This window comes from Protopterus annectens, chromosome 4.part0 (assembly GCF_019279795.1).
Source record: "Protopterus annectens isolate FY-2018-M chromosome 4.part0, PAN1.0, whole genome shotgun sequence".
Lineage (NCBI taxonomy): Eukaryota > Metazoa > Chordata > Ceratodontiformes > Protopteridae > Protopterus > Protopterus annectens.
Window position 1 is genome coordinate 467,202,476 of NC_056733.1, and position 17,710 is coordinate 467,220,185.

Here is a 17,710-nt window from a genome sequence, read left to right on the forward strand (position 1 = left end):
CTGAGCAAGAACTTCAGCAAAGGATAGGGGAATAGAATGCAAAACTGAAGACACTTGGGATTAAACTGAGTACAGGTAAGTCTGTTGTAATGGCAGCAAACGGGGGAATCAGAGGTGGCTGAAAATTGAGATAGAAGGGAAAATAGTGGAACAGGTAAACAGCTTCAATTGTCAGGGAGGGATGGTTGAAAAGAAGTGAAGTCTGAATGAGGTCAGGGACAGAATCAAAGGGAATGCAGCTAATTGGCAGAGTGTCAAAAGTTATGTATGACAGAAGAATGCCAAAGAAGCTGAAATGTAAAGTGTACAAAACAGAGGTGTGACCGGTACTACTGTATGGTACATATACTTGGGTGGTAAAGGGAAAAGGCAAAACAGTTGAGGAAGCTAGAGGTGATGGAGATGAAGTGCCTGAGAGGAGTGGTAGGATGCACACTATGGGACTTAAGATGAAATGAGGACATCAATTCAGAAGCCGTAGCTCCAATTGCACAGAAGGTGAAAGACAGATTATGGTGGTTCAGGCACATGTACAGAGAAGCAAAAGAATCTGGTGAACAAGATTTGGGCCAGACAGAAAGACAAGAGGAAACGTGGGCATGTGGAAAAGAGATGGATGGAGTGTGCGAGAAAAGACCTGTGAAAATCACAGCCATGACTGTCTAAGGTAGGACAGTGGCACTGAATTGAGAAAAATGGCGACAGTTGACACGACATCTCCAGATGAGATGACCAATCTCAAATAGGAAATGAAAAAAGAAGGACCAATAATGATGACCCTCCATGTCAATCTGCTCCTTTCTTTTCCAATACATGTCCCTTCCTCACAACTACCCTCTCCTACTTTTCTATCCTAAAGTATGTCTTTTTGTTTTTTTACCCTCCATATCATTCCCCTTATCTTTCTCCTCTGTCCATTTTGCCAAAGTGTCATACCAAAGATGTACATATTTACAAGCATCTCTTTCCAAGGTTGGTGCTTGTGATTCTCCTTTGTCATTCCCCTGGTGTCCCTCTCTAGCCACGGCTTGCTGTAGTTGGCTGTAATCTCACTTTCCCTTCCCTCTATTATATCATGAAGTTCTTTATTCTATTTCAGACATTCCTTTTCCCTCCCCTTTTAGATAACTTTTTAGTCACTACCCTATATTCTTTCCATTTCCTTCAACTTAACAGTCGCACCATTCACATACCCTTTGAAAAACTGTCTTCCACAAATCTAGATACATGCCTTTAGTTTACTCTTCATCTTACGCTAAACATCTGCCCTTGGCTAACCTTTATACATTTAACTATTTAAACATCTGGCTTTGGGTTAATTTCTACTCATTTCACTCTCTCAGTTATTATGCAAGTCCATAATCAACATCTACAGTTTTGTTCTTTTCCAGGCACTGGGTGATACAATTTTAATCTCTATATAGCATTCCAAATCACACCTTTATTTGAATTTTTATTGTGCACAACATAATTTATGGTCTCTTTTCCTTTCAGAGGTCTAGCAGTGTCACATGTGTTAGGTGTGGCTGGCATGCTCAATACCATTATAATAACCTGTTTTAAATACTTCAGCATCTCCCACAAGAAGTTAGCCAATGAATTAGTCAGAGTCAGTCCATAATATACATGAAGTCTCCTGTTCTTTGTTTGGCATTATGGGGGGAAAACATTTTCGCTCCAGATCAATCTTTCATCTTAATCATGCATGATGGCAAGTTGTACCCGCCACTCCTTCCCCAGACCTGGTTGCATCTAGTGTACTATATATATAGATGACTTGCTCCATAATACGACCACAAACATCTTTCAAATTCTTCTGCAACTTCCCCAACACAAGCCACTATTGGTCAATCCGGATCAATGTATTTATATTTTAACTGAAAGATCAACTTTTGCCTTTTGATCAGGTTAACTTCTCGCACCTGACTAACTATGTACTCTTTGGTTCATCTATACTTAACAGATTTCCCTTCTGACATTTCAATCAGATATTGCACATTGGCAGCACTCTGCATTCTTGGAATTCATCATCAGTTCAAAACACAGACATTTAAATTACATAAATATATTAATATTATAGTTAACCTCTTCAAGCTTAACTTTTTACATTTAAACTTTTCTCCTGTACAGATGTAAGACATTATACAGGCTTTCATTACAATCCATTGGACTTGTCACATATACCTCATACATACTTTAGACATACTTCAGTGCCCTCATCTTTCAAACATTTAGAAGTACAACAGTCTCTCTTCCTTTTTATATTTTTATTACTTACAGTCACTTCCTGCTTCTCTTACATTTCATCTTAGCAGCTACCCTCAAAAGCATGTTCATTGCCAGCTACGTTTGTACCTGTCTTCCACACTCTGAACAGGGAACAGCTTATGTCTCTCCATTACAATACAAAATAGAAGGAAGCCCATTAAAAAAAATATACATTACTGGTCCCATCTACTTTTGCACTCAGTCCATTAACTTCCTATTTGGGAACTATTCCACCTTATTTTCTTTGCATATTTTATCTCTTGCTGCCCTTAAAATTTCAGTATTTTCCTTAAGAACCAAATGACAGAAACACTGGAAACAGCCCCCTAATCCTTCTAGGTTTCTGCCTCGTCCTCCATCTTCTTGCCTCAACTCACCATTTCCCTGACCTGCTTTTAGGTAACTTTCCCTTGCAGTACAATTATAAACTGTTGTAGTACGGCTAGTACCTTGACTGGATCCCCAAAGGTCCTCACAGACCTAGCAGAAAAACTTGTACTGAGTTTGGTATAGGAGCCGCCACTTTATTCCTTTTTGCCTGCAGAGATGCATATCACCCTAGTAGCATTCTCTTGCAACACTATCAGGCTTCCAGACAGCTGCAAACAAACTTTTCCCTCAGAAGACAAGTACCAAACAGTACTTCAGTATCCATGGATCTCCTCTGTCCATTATGTTGTGGTTGCCAGGGTGTCTGACTCACCCTTTTGATGTCCAACTCCAGTTGCTGGATGTATGCCCATTTTTCCAAGAGTCTCTTCACCAATGTGATGCAGGCTCCCTTATTTAGCTCTGGTACTCCATTCAGCTGAACATTTTTTCTCCTTGCACGAGCCTCTCCATCGATCAGTTTACTTTCACAAAAATCCAGACTTGTTCTGCGGTCTTCTACCACACCTTCAACTCTGTTTTCATTGGCCAAGGTATGGATTATCGTGGCATGTTTACTGTACACATTATTCATTTCATCCTACTTCCTTTCCTAGGTTGCTACACTCTTAATATTTGCTTCATTTCTTGTAAGAGTCCCAAAAGCACCACAGTATCCTCTCTGGATTGCTCAGGCTCTCTTCCCCTAGGCAATCTCCACGCATCTCTCTGAGGACTTCTCTGCTGTCTTCCTATATTTGTTTTTTTTTTTTTTTGGACTTCGACATTCATTAAAATTACTCAAGTGTCTAGACTTTTTCAGGTATATTACTGCCTTCTCTTGCCTGCTGACTGGACAAATATTTCACTTATTTTCTTAGGGAGGGAAGCGGTAGTCAATGTTCATTTCAGGAGTGGCATACCAGAAGTCTCCACGACAAAAATTCTAGCCACTCTTTCAATTCTCAGATTCACAGCTGCGACACTAGTTTATCTGACAAGGGCAACTTTCATGTATGCAGCACAATTATTCCATTAACTCCTTCTGTGACCCCTGTAAACCAGAGATTTTCCCTGCTTACACAGTCCTCTTCTCTTGCAGTTCCTTAAAAAAAACTGCATGACTGAACTTGAGGCTAAAGGTATGCTCTGCGGATTCTACAGCTAGCATATGAATGACTAAAGGTACGTGCTTCATTTCAAGGCAGTATCTTTTTTCCTCATATTTTTGCCCCTGCTGTCTCCTGACTATCAGATCCTCAGCATGTCAAATGGCCTATTTTCCCCACTGCGGTAGCGCTGTCGCCTCACAGCAAGATGTTGTCCCGTTCGATTCTTAGAGCATCTTCTATGTGGAGGCATGCGTGAATGGGCGTGCCTTCGTTGAAGGTTGTGCGTCAGGGCTGGTAACTCGGCACGTAAAAATCCACTACCAAGCATTAGCGGACCGGAGTTCCGCTGTGGCGAACCCTAACCGGGATAAGCCGAAAGACACAACAACAACCATGACAAAAAATAATCAACTGGGGCCGTCACTTAAACACTGATCAGTTTTTTTTTTGCCTTTTTTCTATGGTCCTCACTCCACTGAACATGCACTGCAACATGCTTAAGGATTGCACAGTGGGCATCAGCAAGACTGTAACTCTTTTCTGCAAGTTTAATAACCTCTCAAGACAGGCATGCTGCCCATGGAAGCCAGCACTCTCGTGGGAACTCTGGTGCTCACTGGGGATTCAACCTTAAGAATATGTACCACAGAAGTTCATCCACTCCCACCTTCCATCTGAGGAGGGACGATCCAAGTCAAGTCATGTCACTTCTTCTCCTTCCCCTTACCAGTTTCAGCAGGCTCCCACTCTGCTAACTGAACTTGGGTCACAGTCAAGAATTTTCCATCTACGCCAAAGGAGCTGGTTTCAGGCAGTCTTACTGTTTTCTAGGGAGATGTTCTTCAAAGTGTGAATTAATTTCCATCAGTTTCTTATACACTTTTTTCTATTTTCACAGCAGAAGTAGAAAACTCCATAGTAGCATATGCAAAGGTCTGACTTTTGACAGCATATGAATTCCTTATTTAGACCACAAAGTCACTTTTCAGGCTTGCTGCAAAGATCATCCCTTGCTGATTTGTTAGGTCATCATCTGAAAATACAAGGTCAAAACTCATCAAACCTACGAGTTCTTAAAAGGTGGTTTTCTAGTGTGTGTGTGTGTGGGGGGGGGGGGGGGGCTACAATCCCAACATATATAAAACTACAGGTCAAACAAACTAGAATAAAAGACAGAAATTTATTTTTTAAAAACTCAGTTTTGATGAGTTGCATCCCTGATAACTTTAAAATGCAAGAAGTCATTAAATTTCCAAGATATTTATTTCCCCCCAGTCAGCTCCCAGACTTATAATTAAGAAACCGGGTAATGTATTAAAACAAGCTAAAAAAACACACTTCATTTTACATTTTCACAGGATCGGGAGAAAGAACCATACCACAACTGCTCAGTACTAGCACTTTTAAAGGTTAAAAAACTGTTGCATGAACCAGCTGATGAAAATTATCTTCTCATTTCCAAACAAGAAGAGAAAAGTGCATCTGCATTCTCCCATCAATTGTGCCAGCCATCAGCAGACACATACAGTATAACATTTCTAAAGGATATTACTGTCTGTATTCTACTCATATTTCTGAGCTATGTGAAGGTTTCTGCAGAATTCTGGAAGAGGACCTTCATGACAACTAGCATGTCAATTAGTCCCAATTTCTTTTGCAGGGCTAATTAATCTATACTGTCTAGAGTGTTAATTTGATGCTACAATAGATCCTATCACCTTTTTATTGCTACATATAAAAATAAAATTAGCCATTGCCAAGTCCAAATATCTTGCTGTTTGTTCACTATGAAATTGGTAATTAATGTCACAGTTCTCTAGTTATTTGTTACAAATGTCTCTTGATCCAGGAGTACAGTCTATTGTTTTATTTCTTTATTAATGTAAATGTGCAAAATTGTCCATTTATGCCAATGCCACAGCTGAAAAGAGTCCTCAAACCAGTTCCCTTATCTGTTTTACAAATACAAAAACAGCTAGACAAGACCCACACAAATGAAAACTGTTCAGATCCCCCAATTCCTACATCTTTTGAAATACATAACTGTTTCTAGTAAATTCTAAGATGAGAACTTTATATGGGTGATGGCTGTTCAAATCTTTTAATTGCCATCATCTTGAAATAGCATAGATAAGCATTTACCAGTTTACAGGAGGAGAGGAACAACATTTCAATCACTTTGAAATACTCATTTTATCAGTTAATTGAAACGCACACAGATACATATAAAAAATGCAATTTAAGGAGAAACATTAATTCAGAAAACAGAAAAAAATCCCTTCATAACCATACACAGGAAAAAAGTTAGATAATTGTGATTTTCAGGTCCACTTTTATAGTTGACTTATAAAAAAAAGTTTACTAGTATTTAGCAGTCACACACTGTGAATCCAAGAATTTCACAATGGTTAAATGTAAAAATAAAGTAAGGAAACAAATTAATTTCTCTTTCAATGTAATCTTACCAGTTGCCACAGAGCTGTACTTCGTTTTCTGTGCTTGATGACATTTTCTTTTTGAAGTTAAACTGAAATCAAGGAAATTCAACAATTAAGTGATACACAACACCGACTGCCATGTGAAGAACTCAGTCTGTGGTTTTACCTACTAAACTGTACTTTTCTAATTCTGTATAATTAAATGAAATGCACTTTTTCCAGTTGACAATGAAAGTACACCACTGAGAAAAGAAAAATGCGGCATTCTGTCATTCAGAATGTACTTGAAAGTAGAAAAGAATCCGGCATTCTGTTAGTTGCTGTGCCAGCATTTAATACTCTACAAAATGCAAAAAGTGAGAAACATATATGCTGCCAAGTGTGAAAAGCCAAAATGTCTGCAAGTGAAGAATTTGGGGCAAATAAAATCTAAACATTTCACAAATTCGAGATATGCAGTCACAAAACTGCAATGAAGACTGGCAAATAAGCTGTACGGTGATGTGTGTACATTCAGTCTTCAGTGCAGTCATGCAGGGATCCAGACTAGTGGAAAAAGCAAACCTTTAGGCTAGAATTAATTTAACACAGACTGGAAAATAAACTTTTGAAATGGAAAAAAATTCAGACTGAAACCAAAAATGACACACTCCAGTCATCTTTTGCTATGCAAAAATAACTATGAAAACAATTTCAAGTAAAATGAATATTATACAAGTTATAGTCTTACTTCCAGTGTTAAAAAATCAACATGAAACTTTGCAGCACTTCTTACTATGAGACTTCAGGTAGAGCTGAAAACAAGGCATTTCAGAAAAATCCCAACATATCCTATTATAAGAAAAAGTACAGTTTTGTACCTACCATAAATGTAGATGTTCGAAGATCCACATTGCTGCAGTCCTAACACTTGGGTAGTCCGCTGTCCCAGTCGGCCCGAATACCAAAGTATATGGCTGACGTCGGTCATGGCGCATTAATCTGACGTCAGGACGTCAGGGTACAAATGCGCATGACCGACGTCATATCCTCAGTCTTTTCTTGCCCCAGATGTCAGAAGACCCTATAAAGATAAGGCTAAAACCAAAAACACCACACACTCCTGCACCAAATATATATACAATATATACAAATTTACAAGAGTATAACCCCATCCACACAATCACCCCTGAACACAGAGGGGAAGGAGGGAGGGTAAATTGGACTGCAGCAATGTGGATCTTCGAACATCTACATTTATGGTAGGTACAAAACTGTACTATGTTCTTCATACCACATTGCTGCAGTCCTAACACTTGGGTAGAATCCCAAAGCAGAGGTAAGGGAGGCTGGCAAATCATAAGGAAGCAGGAGCTGACAACATGCCCTGCAAAATAGCCGTGGCAAAACCAGCCCTAGATTTAGAGTCCGATGCAGAAGCAGTTTTGCAAGTGCAGGTTGGCGTTCTGAGATTTTCCGAAGTCGGAGTTTCAGACCGAATCCAAGTTGGCTAAGTACCCCGTTGGGGAATATTTTGTTTTTGTTTTTTTCTTGCCTCAGTATTTTACCGGATGTCAGAAAAAGTGAATAACTGTATTTCTTGTGGGAAACAGATACCTCATAGGGATTACCATACCTTGTGTATACCTTGCTTAGGGCCTGAGCACGACGTGGTTGGCTGTCGCTCTTGTGCTAGATTTAACAAACGCACTATAAAGAGAAGATCAGATTGTGCCAGGTTAGTTTTTGGGAAGCGGTGTAATTATAAAATGCCGTCGGATGCTCCGACGCCCGCTTCATCAAAAAAGCGCAAGGACAAAACAGCAAAGCCTAGGCTGGAAGAACCGTCCGTACCGGACGTCGGTTCTTTAGAGAGCTCGGTGGAGCCAGGGGTTCAGCCAGAAATTTCTTTGGAATCCCAGGGAGAGACTTTATTACTGCAAGATGCAGTCCAATTTACCCTCCCTCCTTCCCCTCTGTGTTCAGGGGTGATTGTGTGGATGGGGTTATACTCTTGTAAATTTGTATATATTATATATATATTTGGTGCAGGAGTGTGTGGTGTTTTTGGTTTTAGTCTTATCTTTATAGGGTCTTCTGACATCTGGGGCAAGAAAAGACTGAGGATATGACGTCGGTCATGCGCATTTGTACCCTGACGTCCTGACGTCAGATTAATGCGCCATGACCGACGTCAGCCATATACTTTGGTATTCGGGCCGACTGGGACAGCGGACTACCCAAGTGTTAGGACTGCAGCAATGTGGTATGAAGAACATCTGGTATGAAAGCTTAATATATTACTAAAAGAATGCTACCACTGACACATCTTGGTGGTATAGCAGAATTTCAAAACCAAATGATTAAAATACAGAGAATAAATTAGAACTGTGTGTGCCTATTATGATAAGATGGACTAAATGATTTAATAAGCACATTTAAGGAAAGAAAGTCAACTAGCTAGTCAAGCACTCAGCTCTACAGTACAGAGGGATAAACAACTGACTATAACACAGAGAATGAAATCTCTATTAACAGCCACTAGTACAGGCAATGAAACAGCTGGTTAGTCTAATTATGTCAATGGAAAGGACTGGGTAAAATCCATGGGTACTGCTGAAACCTGCGGGAGTTCAAGCTTAACAGTCTTGGTGCCACAACATCTATTTGTGTTGCCAAGCAGCATACCTGCAGTGTAGGTGGGAAGCACATGCAGATGTTCACTGGACGGCACTGCAAGCTATATCATGGTGGTTTGCACATTGAAAGTGAATGGGAAGGGACTTCTGGCATAAAAGGAAAAAAATCTCCCTTTGAAGTACTGGATATGGATACACATTAGGACTACCCTGTAGTTCCCCTGGTCGGAGGGCAATCTGGGTCTAGATTTAAAGGTGTGACCCCAAACTGGGTTGACTGAAGCTAGGACCCAAGGTTGTAGGGTATATGGTGGTGTCCCACTAGGGAAGGACAATGGTCAAATGCGCCATTAGGAAGCCAAAACAGTTGGTGGGAGGACAGAAAAATTAACCAGATGGGAAAAAATAATGTTTTAAAAGTAAGCAGATGAAAGTAGCAAACACGAATAAGCTTGTATTAATATAAAATGCTAATTAGTAATCCAGCTCTATGAAGTAGAGGGATAATGCTCTGACTATACCCAGCTAACAAGGGCAAAATTAGTAGCCCAGATGCTGAAGGAAGGAGTCAGCTGTTGAGAGGAAAAAAAGTTGTTATGTTCTTACCATAACATTCCATCTGTTGTTGTTGATCTTCATTCATTCATTACTGATGGGTGTCTGTTCCGTCCTTGGAACCAAATCGGCAGTTATAACAAGCTTGCAGCAGCCAAAAAACGCTCGAGCTAAGCTTTTACCCATAGTGCCCCTCTCTACATTAGCTCAGACTGAGTTTGGCCTGAAGGAAGAAAGAAAGCAGAGGCTTTATCTGAGCAACTTTCCTACCATATGCTAGGAACATATCTAAACCTCCAGGAGTCTTTCGGAAGGGGGTGGCGAGTGGGTTGTAATGAATGAATGAATGAAGATCAACAACACAGATGGAACATTATGGTAAGAACATAATTTCTTTATCTGATGTTAATCTTCATTCATTCCTTACTGATGGGGCAATCTTCATTCATTCCTTACTGATGGGACAGAGTCCCTAGCGACTTTGTTTCCTGGGAGGTGGAAGAATATTCCGAGTACCATTGAAGCAAAGGAAGCTCTCTCCCTGGAGACCATATCCAATTTGTAATAAGTGATAAAAGGTATGAGGGGTACACACCATGTTACTGCTGCACAAATGTCATCCATAGAAGCTCTTGCATGGAAAGCAACACATGTTGAGGCTGATCTGGTTGAATGTGCTTTGACTTTAGATGGTAGGGGAGCTTTGTTCCACTGATAAATAAAGCAAATGCAATCGCTCAACCATTCAAAGTAACTTAGGAAACGGGTCTCCCCATTCTTGGTCCTGAGAATGACACAAACTGGTCAGATTTTTGTAAAGACTTATTTCTGTCAAGATAAAAACGCAATTGTCTAGGCATGTCAAGCAAATGTAGTGAATATTCTCCTTTGTTAGAAAAATATGGGAAGAAAACTGGTAGACTGATCGTTTGATTAATAGCCAAGTCAGAAATAACTTTGGGTAAAAAGGAGGGGTTTGTCCAGCATGATACTCTGTCCTTATGGAACACTATGCAAGGCAAGGATGTTTTATGCACAGAGCTTGCAACTCAAATTCGACTTGCTAAGGTAATGGCCACGAAGAACAAAGTTTTCCAGGATACGAATTTCAGATCGCAATTGGCAGCAGATTCAAAGGGGGGAACGAGTGAAGGATGGTAGAACTAATGTCAAACTCCAGGGCTCGATCTGCTGTTTGAAGGGGGGCCTAATGCAATACCTTTCAAAGGTTTTACAGAGGCAGTGTGAAATCAAGGAAGAGTCCTTAAAACCATCATGGAAATTGGAGATTGCCACCAAGTGTACTTGAACAGATGAAGCTGCAGTGCCTGGATGAAGGAGATTAGATAAGTAATCTAGCAGCATATAAAGTGGAGCTGAAAAGAGGTTCACTCCCTTTTCACGAGACCAAATTATGAATCTTTTCCACCTGCTTAGATAAAATTTCCTGGTGGATGGTTTATGGGAAGCCAGAAGAATGTGGCGGACAGGGGAGGATAGATTGCTTTGCCTGGCAATTAGTGGAAGTGGAAGAATCAAGCTGTCAGCTTGAGGCTCAATATGTTTGGATGTATCAACCCCTGTGGGTGCGACAGCAACTCCTGTGCTGGATCCAGAATCCATGGTTGATGTACTGCATGAGGCCAAAATTTGTCGGGGATGGTAGGGTGCAATGAGGATTATTCTGCTTTTCAACCAAAGAGCCTTCTTTAATAACTGAGATCACAGGAAGGGGAGGATAAGCATAAAGAAGTTCCGTGGGCCAACTGTGCACAAGAGCGTCCCTTAGGGACCCTCTATGGGGTATTTGGGACAAAGCAGCTGCTGCATTTGTGATTTGCGGGGGATGCAAGCAGATCACAGCAAGGCTGGCCCCAGCAACTGAAAATCTCTGCCACTATGACAGGATTGAGGGACCACTCATGAGGCAGGAGAATGCATCTGCTCAAATTTGTCTGCAATTACGTTAGAATCCCCGGGAATGTGCATTGCTATCAGAAAGGGGTTAGAAGCCATCGTCCATTTCCAAATTCTCATGGCTTCTCGACACAACGGGTAGGACTTGGTTCCCCCGTGTTTGTTGATGTACCAGACTACTGACATTGTCGGACTGGATGGCAATCATTCCTGCAGGAAGAACAGGTTGAAATGCTTGCAACGCTAGAAGCACTGCCATCAATTCTAGAACAATGATATGCAGGTTGGCCTCCAAGGGTGACCAAGTGCCTTGGACTGTCCTTTCTTGGAAAAGCTCCCCCACCCAGTCAAGGAGGCATCCATGGTCATTATGGCTCTGAGCTGAGAGGGGGGAGAAAGGGCGACTCCACAGGTGCTCTTCTGGTTTCACCCACCAAATTAAATCTTGTTTGCACCGATCTGTTATCCTGATTTGAAAGGACATAGGATGAGTCAAATATTAAGAAAGATAGATGTGATAAAAGAAGTGCGCAGTATTAGAACAGACCAGGATCTATTATGCACTATTGGAGATAAACTAAAACTTTCAAAACAGGCAGGAAGACTCAGGAGACGCGAAGATAAATAGAAGGGAAAAGCACAAAAAAGCTTTATAAAGAATTGGGAAATAAGGTAAAAGGAATTGATAGACCGCTGAAAAAAAGAGGAAGTAGATATACTTTAGAGAAGCATCTATGAAGATCCTGTGGAACACAAAGATGCTAAATGGTAGAAGTAAAAGAAAGAATAAGAAGTTTAAAGGTACAGGATATGAAATGGGATGAAATAACAGAGAGATTGAAACAAAGTTGAGAAAAACCTCTAATTGGAAAACCCCAGCCCCAGACACAGTACCTAACTTTTGGCTTAAAGTATTAACTTCTTTACACGAGGATTTAGCCATGAGTAAGAACTATTTATATGCACACCCCAAACAGACACCGCACTGCTTAACAGGAAAAGCAATACTCTTACTTAAGAGTGAACCTGCAAGCTATCCTAAAAAATATAGACCAATACCTTGTCTTCCAACGACGTATAAACTATACATGGGGACTGAAGCCAACAGAGTTTATAGTCATTTAGAAGAAAACTCAATTATGGCAGTATAACAAAAGAGAAATAAAAGAAAGTCATATGGAACAAAGGATCATTTGTTGTTAAATAAAGTTATAGTGGAGAACTGTAAGAAAGGGAAGAATCTAAGTATGGCATGGATTGACTATAAAAAAGCATTTGATAGTATCCCACATTCATGTGCTTAGAAATGTATAAGGTACATCCTACACTGATTGATTACATTATAGTAACCATGAAACAGTGGCAGACCACTTTGCAATTAAGCCAAAGGGGGATATTCCAGGGCGAGTCCCTGTCACCATTGCTATTTTGCCCTGCCATTAATCCATTAAGCTGTTTACGTAACAGCTTAGGTCATGGCTATAACTTGGCTTCTAGAAAACAACCAAATCTAATGACTTCTCATCTTTTCTTTGTTGATGATTTAAAACTGTATAGCTCATCAGATGAGGAGCTGAAAGCACAGCTGCAGGTTGTCAAAACCTTTTCAGATGATATTGGAATGTCATTTGGTCTTGATAAAATGTGCAAAAGCAACCTTTAAAAAGGGAAAATTGCAGCAACAGGAAAGCATCAGTTTGGGACAAGAATGTGATATAAAAGAACTTCAGCAAGAGGGGGTGTATAAATACTTGGGAATTGATGAAGGATCAGCAATAAAACATGAACAAATGCAAATAAAGCTTAGTAAGGAGTACTTTAGAAGACTTAAATTAATCCTGAATACAGCATGGACACCTAGGAATAAGATCCAAGCTATAAATCAATTTGCTCTTCCTGTCCTAACTTATAGTTTTGGAGTGATTGACTGGCCCCAAAAAGTGCTGGATAGATTGGATATTACAGCAAGAAGGAAGCTTCATGCTCACCAAATGATTTATAAAAATCAGTGTATACCAAGATTATATATTCCTCTGAAGGATGGATGGGCGGGCCTCCTTGAAATTGATTACATGTATGGATCTGCAATCGGAATTCACACATATCTAGTGACCTCAAGATCCAAATGTGGTGAAAGTTTTGAAACATGATAATAAATCTAAGATGACATCTCTGCTTAATTTAGCAGAAGCATATCGACATCAAGCAGGAATGGAAATAAAACCAGAAGTGGGTAAAAACCAGGCAGCAACTGAATGTGCTAAAAAACAAAAGAAAGAATATAAGGTGAAGGACCAGATGAGAAGGCTTTTGGGCTGCCAGTATTAACCTTTCATTTCTTGATGTAAATTCACCTCTTCTTAACCATTCCTGCATTTGTTCTTGATCAACATGAGGCTCTTCCAGAAGTTTTCTATACTTGCAACTATATTTTTTTTCCACATTTCTTGCCTTCTCATTAAAGCATCTACGCAGCACCCGCAATGTGCCCAGTAATGACTCCTCTTGCAATTCATACGGTGTTACATGAATTGGTAACCGATCTTTGTAAATTCTTTTTTATAAGACCAGTCTGGGTATCTTTCTTCCACATGGCTCTCGTTTCTGCCTGCAGATCGAGGTATTTTATGACTTTGTGTCTCTCTGTACGCAAGACACTGTAGTCACTAGGTGTGGCGATTTCAATGATCAATGCTACTTTTTTTGCCTTCTTTTCGTGGACCACTATATCCAGTTTTCTAGCATCTATCTTTTGGACTGTTGGTATTGGGTGATCCCATGTGATGTAAACTTCATCATTTTCTATGATTCTCTGTGGCTCATGTTTCCAGTGTTTTTCAGCCACTTCGATACCATAATGTTTGCACAATCTCCAGTGTAACAATCTCGCCACATTATTATGCCTTTCAGTATACAGTCCATCTGCCGTTAGAGAGTTGCAACCAGCAATCAGATGTGTGACTGTTTCCAATTCGGTTTCACAAAACCTACATATGTCTGTTTCTCCCACATGTTCAATGGACTTAGTAAACCAGTGTGTACGTAGCCAAAGAGCACTTTTAGCTAACATCAAAGTGTGAAACCATACTAATTTCATGAACTTTAATTGTACTTTGACTTAGGAATGGGGTCCATTCCAGTCATGGTATTAGAAACCCAAAAGACTTGGAGAAATTAAAAAGGGAGAGACCACTGCATTAGCAAAAGCCACTGTAGGAGTCATGTGTAGTCCTGCCAGTGAAACTTTTGTTATTGATGCTGCCATTGACCCTAGTAGTTGGAGGACTGCCCAAGCCGGAGCTTTGTCCTGACAGAGTATCACCCGGAGTTGAGATCAGAGTCTTTCCATGCTGTGGAGTGGAAGGGTGACTAGGCAAGACTGAGTATCGAAATTTGCTCCTATGAACTCCAGTTCTGAGAAGGACTGCATTTGTCTTTGTTTACGGTTATCCCCAAGTGTTCCACTAGTTGTACAGTGTAATGAATGGCTGAAACCAGTAGATGCTTGGTTGGGGCGGCAAGGAGCCAATCGTCTAAATATGGAAACACCCGGAATCCTTGCAGTCTCAAGTGAGCCGTTACCACTGCCATGCATTTGGTGAACACTCTGGGGGGCCGTAGAGAGACCAAGGGGCAGCGCTCGGAATTGGTAGTGATTGGATCCCAGCCAGAAGTGGAGGAATCTTCTGGAGTATTTGTCCATTTTTATGTGATAATACGCATCCTGAAGATCTATCGAGCACATCCAATAGTCTTTCTCCAGAAAAGGAAGTATAGACTGAACAGTGACCATCCAGAATTTCATTTGTTTGACAAATTTGTGTAGGATGCTGAGGTCCAGAATTGGCCTTCAGTCCCCTGTCTTTTTTGGCACTAAAAACAACCTCAAGTAGAATCCAGATCCTATGTGGTCTGGTGGGACTGTTTGGATGGCCCTTTTTTGAAGCAGCTTTTGGATTTCTTGAGCTGCTACTTCCCTTTGGGTGGAACGTTGGGGATATGCTTTAGAGGTCTTGGGTAAAGGTTGAAAGGGATGTGGTAACCTCTGGCAATTATTGTCTGCACCCAAAGATCTCCGATTATCATTTGCCAGGTAAGGTGGTGCAGAGAAAATCGTCCAACTACTTCCAGAGGTAAGCAATCAGGCTGCACTTCAGGAGTGCTGATAGGGTTTGTCCAGAGAAGGAATCTCTGGATCCCTGATTACACAGACCCCCCCTCTGCCTCTGAAGGGGCATCTTGCAGTTGAGTTCCTCCCTCTGCCCTGTGGGGAAACTCACCATGTGTGTCGCGGAAAAGACCCTGGGATTTCTTGTACCACATCTTTCCACTCCTCGGATTCCTAGAATAGGGTTGTTGGGGGGATGGAAAAACATACGCCTACAGCAGACAAGGTCTTGCCGTCCTTTTCACACCTGGCTAAGTGTCTTTTACCTTAGGGCAAAAAAGAGAAAAGGAATCTACGGGGGGGATTCAGGAAGGAAGACTTAAAGGGATCCGCAAAATCGTTTCGTGACAATGCTTGCACCTGCTTCTCTAGCCGCCCCTTCGGTAGAATGAAAAATCTACCACAAGGAGGAGTTAGAGACAGATTCCAGGGTGGCAAGTTGTGAGGCAACTTTGTCATGTACCCCATCAGAAACTGCTCCTGCAAGGGTTTCTGAGAGATCTGAGATTAGGTCTCACTGAAGCCGGGTAAAGTGTGCCAGATAGTTCAGGGACTGAATGGCAAAGGTCACTGAAGAGTACATTCTGTTTCACTAGTCTATCACCTGAGACTCCCTGTTAGGGGGATGGACAGCAGAGCTCTCCTCAGTGAGCTCTTTCTTAGTGGCCGCTGTCACAACCTTAGCATCTACTGGCAGGCCTTTGGACCACTGTGGGCCGCCCTCTGGAGGAGAAAGAATTTTGCCTGGTCTCCAGGGAATAGGTTCAATGGCATCAAGACTTTTCCAGGCATGCTGCACTATGAGCTGAACTAGGTCATCTACAGGTGGGGTCACCCAGGCCCAGGAAGTAGAGGGCCGGGCACGGAAAGCCAGCAAGAATACAGACTCCTCCGAGGAAGGGGTGGTGGACTTAAAAGTCCCCCCCCACTGCTTCAGGATCTCCAATACATCTCCAAAGGAGACATCCTCAGGTGGGTGACCATGGGGGACCCTTCCCCTTTATTGTAGTCTGTACATTTGGTGATGGATTGTTCAAGGGAATCCACATGCTTCCTCTTGCATGATCTCTTGCATGGTACCTCCTCGGCAGGGACACCTGAGGACTCTGCAGAGTGGGTACCTTGTGGATGGATGAATTGAGGTTCCCGTGCCCGGTGTCCTTGAGTAGTCGGCTGTGCAACTGTGGCTCAGTAGAAAGGTATATATGGGTCTCCGGTATCGAAGGGAACAACTGGGAGCCTGCAGAGGCAAGTGGCCTCTCCATCACCTGGAAAGCAGGTCCGCCTGAAGAGGGATAGGAGCTCGGAACTGAAAAAGACACCCTCGGGACCAGGGTCACACCCCACTCCGACGAACCTACTCCCAGGGAAGAAGCCATGAGAGGACCCAGTTCTGTCAAAGCAACCGGAACTGTAGTAGATGGCACCATGGAAAAAGATGTCGCACTAGGGATCACAGTGCCTTCAAACGAACCTACTCCCAGGGAAGAAGCCATGAGAGGACCCAGTTCTGTCAAAGCAACCGGAACTGTAGTAGATGGCGCCATGGAAAAAGACGTCACACTAGGGATCACAGTGCCGACAGACCACTGTCGATCCCGGGGATGGCTTGGCTCTGGGTGAGTCAATGGCCAAAGGGTAGACTCCGCAGCCATGGTAAGGTCTACCAATGGAGCTGAAGAAGCAGGAACTGGAGTTGGCATCTGTTTCAAAGGCTCAGATACCTCCAGTGAGGTCAAAGGAGGAATGTATCTATGAGTCAGTGGAGAAAAATCCTTGCCTCCAGGTGGGAGGGAGGACTTGGAAGGCACTGGAAGTCCTCTGGCTGCCAGGAGTTGATCCACAAGTCTTACTACGTCCAGTTCCGAAAGGGTCCTGGAGGAGCGGGTTGGATATCCTAGACAGGGAGATAGGATGCTCTAGAAAAAGGGCTGCATCGTTGGCCAAAAAAAATGGATCCACAGAAGGGGAATATCGGGTCCAAAAGGTTATTTCACCTTTCGTCACAGAGGTCAGAGGACCAGCATGACGTATAGGTAGGGGGGAAGTGACCAGTGTTGGAATGACTATTTTTGGTGCCGAAAAGGAAGTCAGTATTGTTTTCACAACAGTGTTGTAGTTGGAGTCTAAGGAATAGGTGCCGAGAACAGCACTGCAGTTGGCTGCTGAAGTGCCTTAACCAAAGACGGCACCGTGGTGGGGGTTTGAGGCTCCGGTGCCAAGGATGCTGGTGTCAATTTAGAGATTTTTGCTTTCGGCTCCGTC

The 17,710-nt window shown here is 42.0% G+C and overlaps 1 protein-coding gene across 1 annotated transcript in view; it reads right to left on the reverse strand.

The window, feature by feature from the left end:
- TRAFD1 (TRAF-type zinc finger domain containing 1) overlaps positions 1 to 17,710 on the reverse strand; it is a 1,071,672-nt gene that overhangs the window by 936,092 nt on the left and 117,870 nt on the right. Inside the window, exon 2 of the mRNA XM_044069751.1 lies at positions 6,215 to 6,276. Coding sequence (XP_043925686.1) covers positions 6,215 to 6,258 — 44 coding nt within the window. The 5' untranslated portion in view covers positions 6,259 to 6,276. The remainder of the gene's footprint in view (positions 1 to 6,214; positions 6,277 to 17,710) is intronic.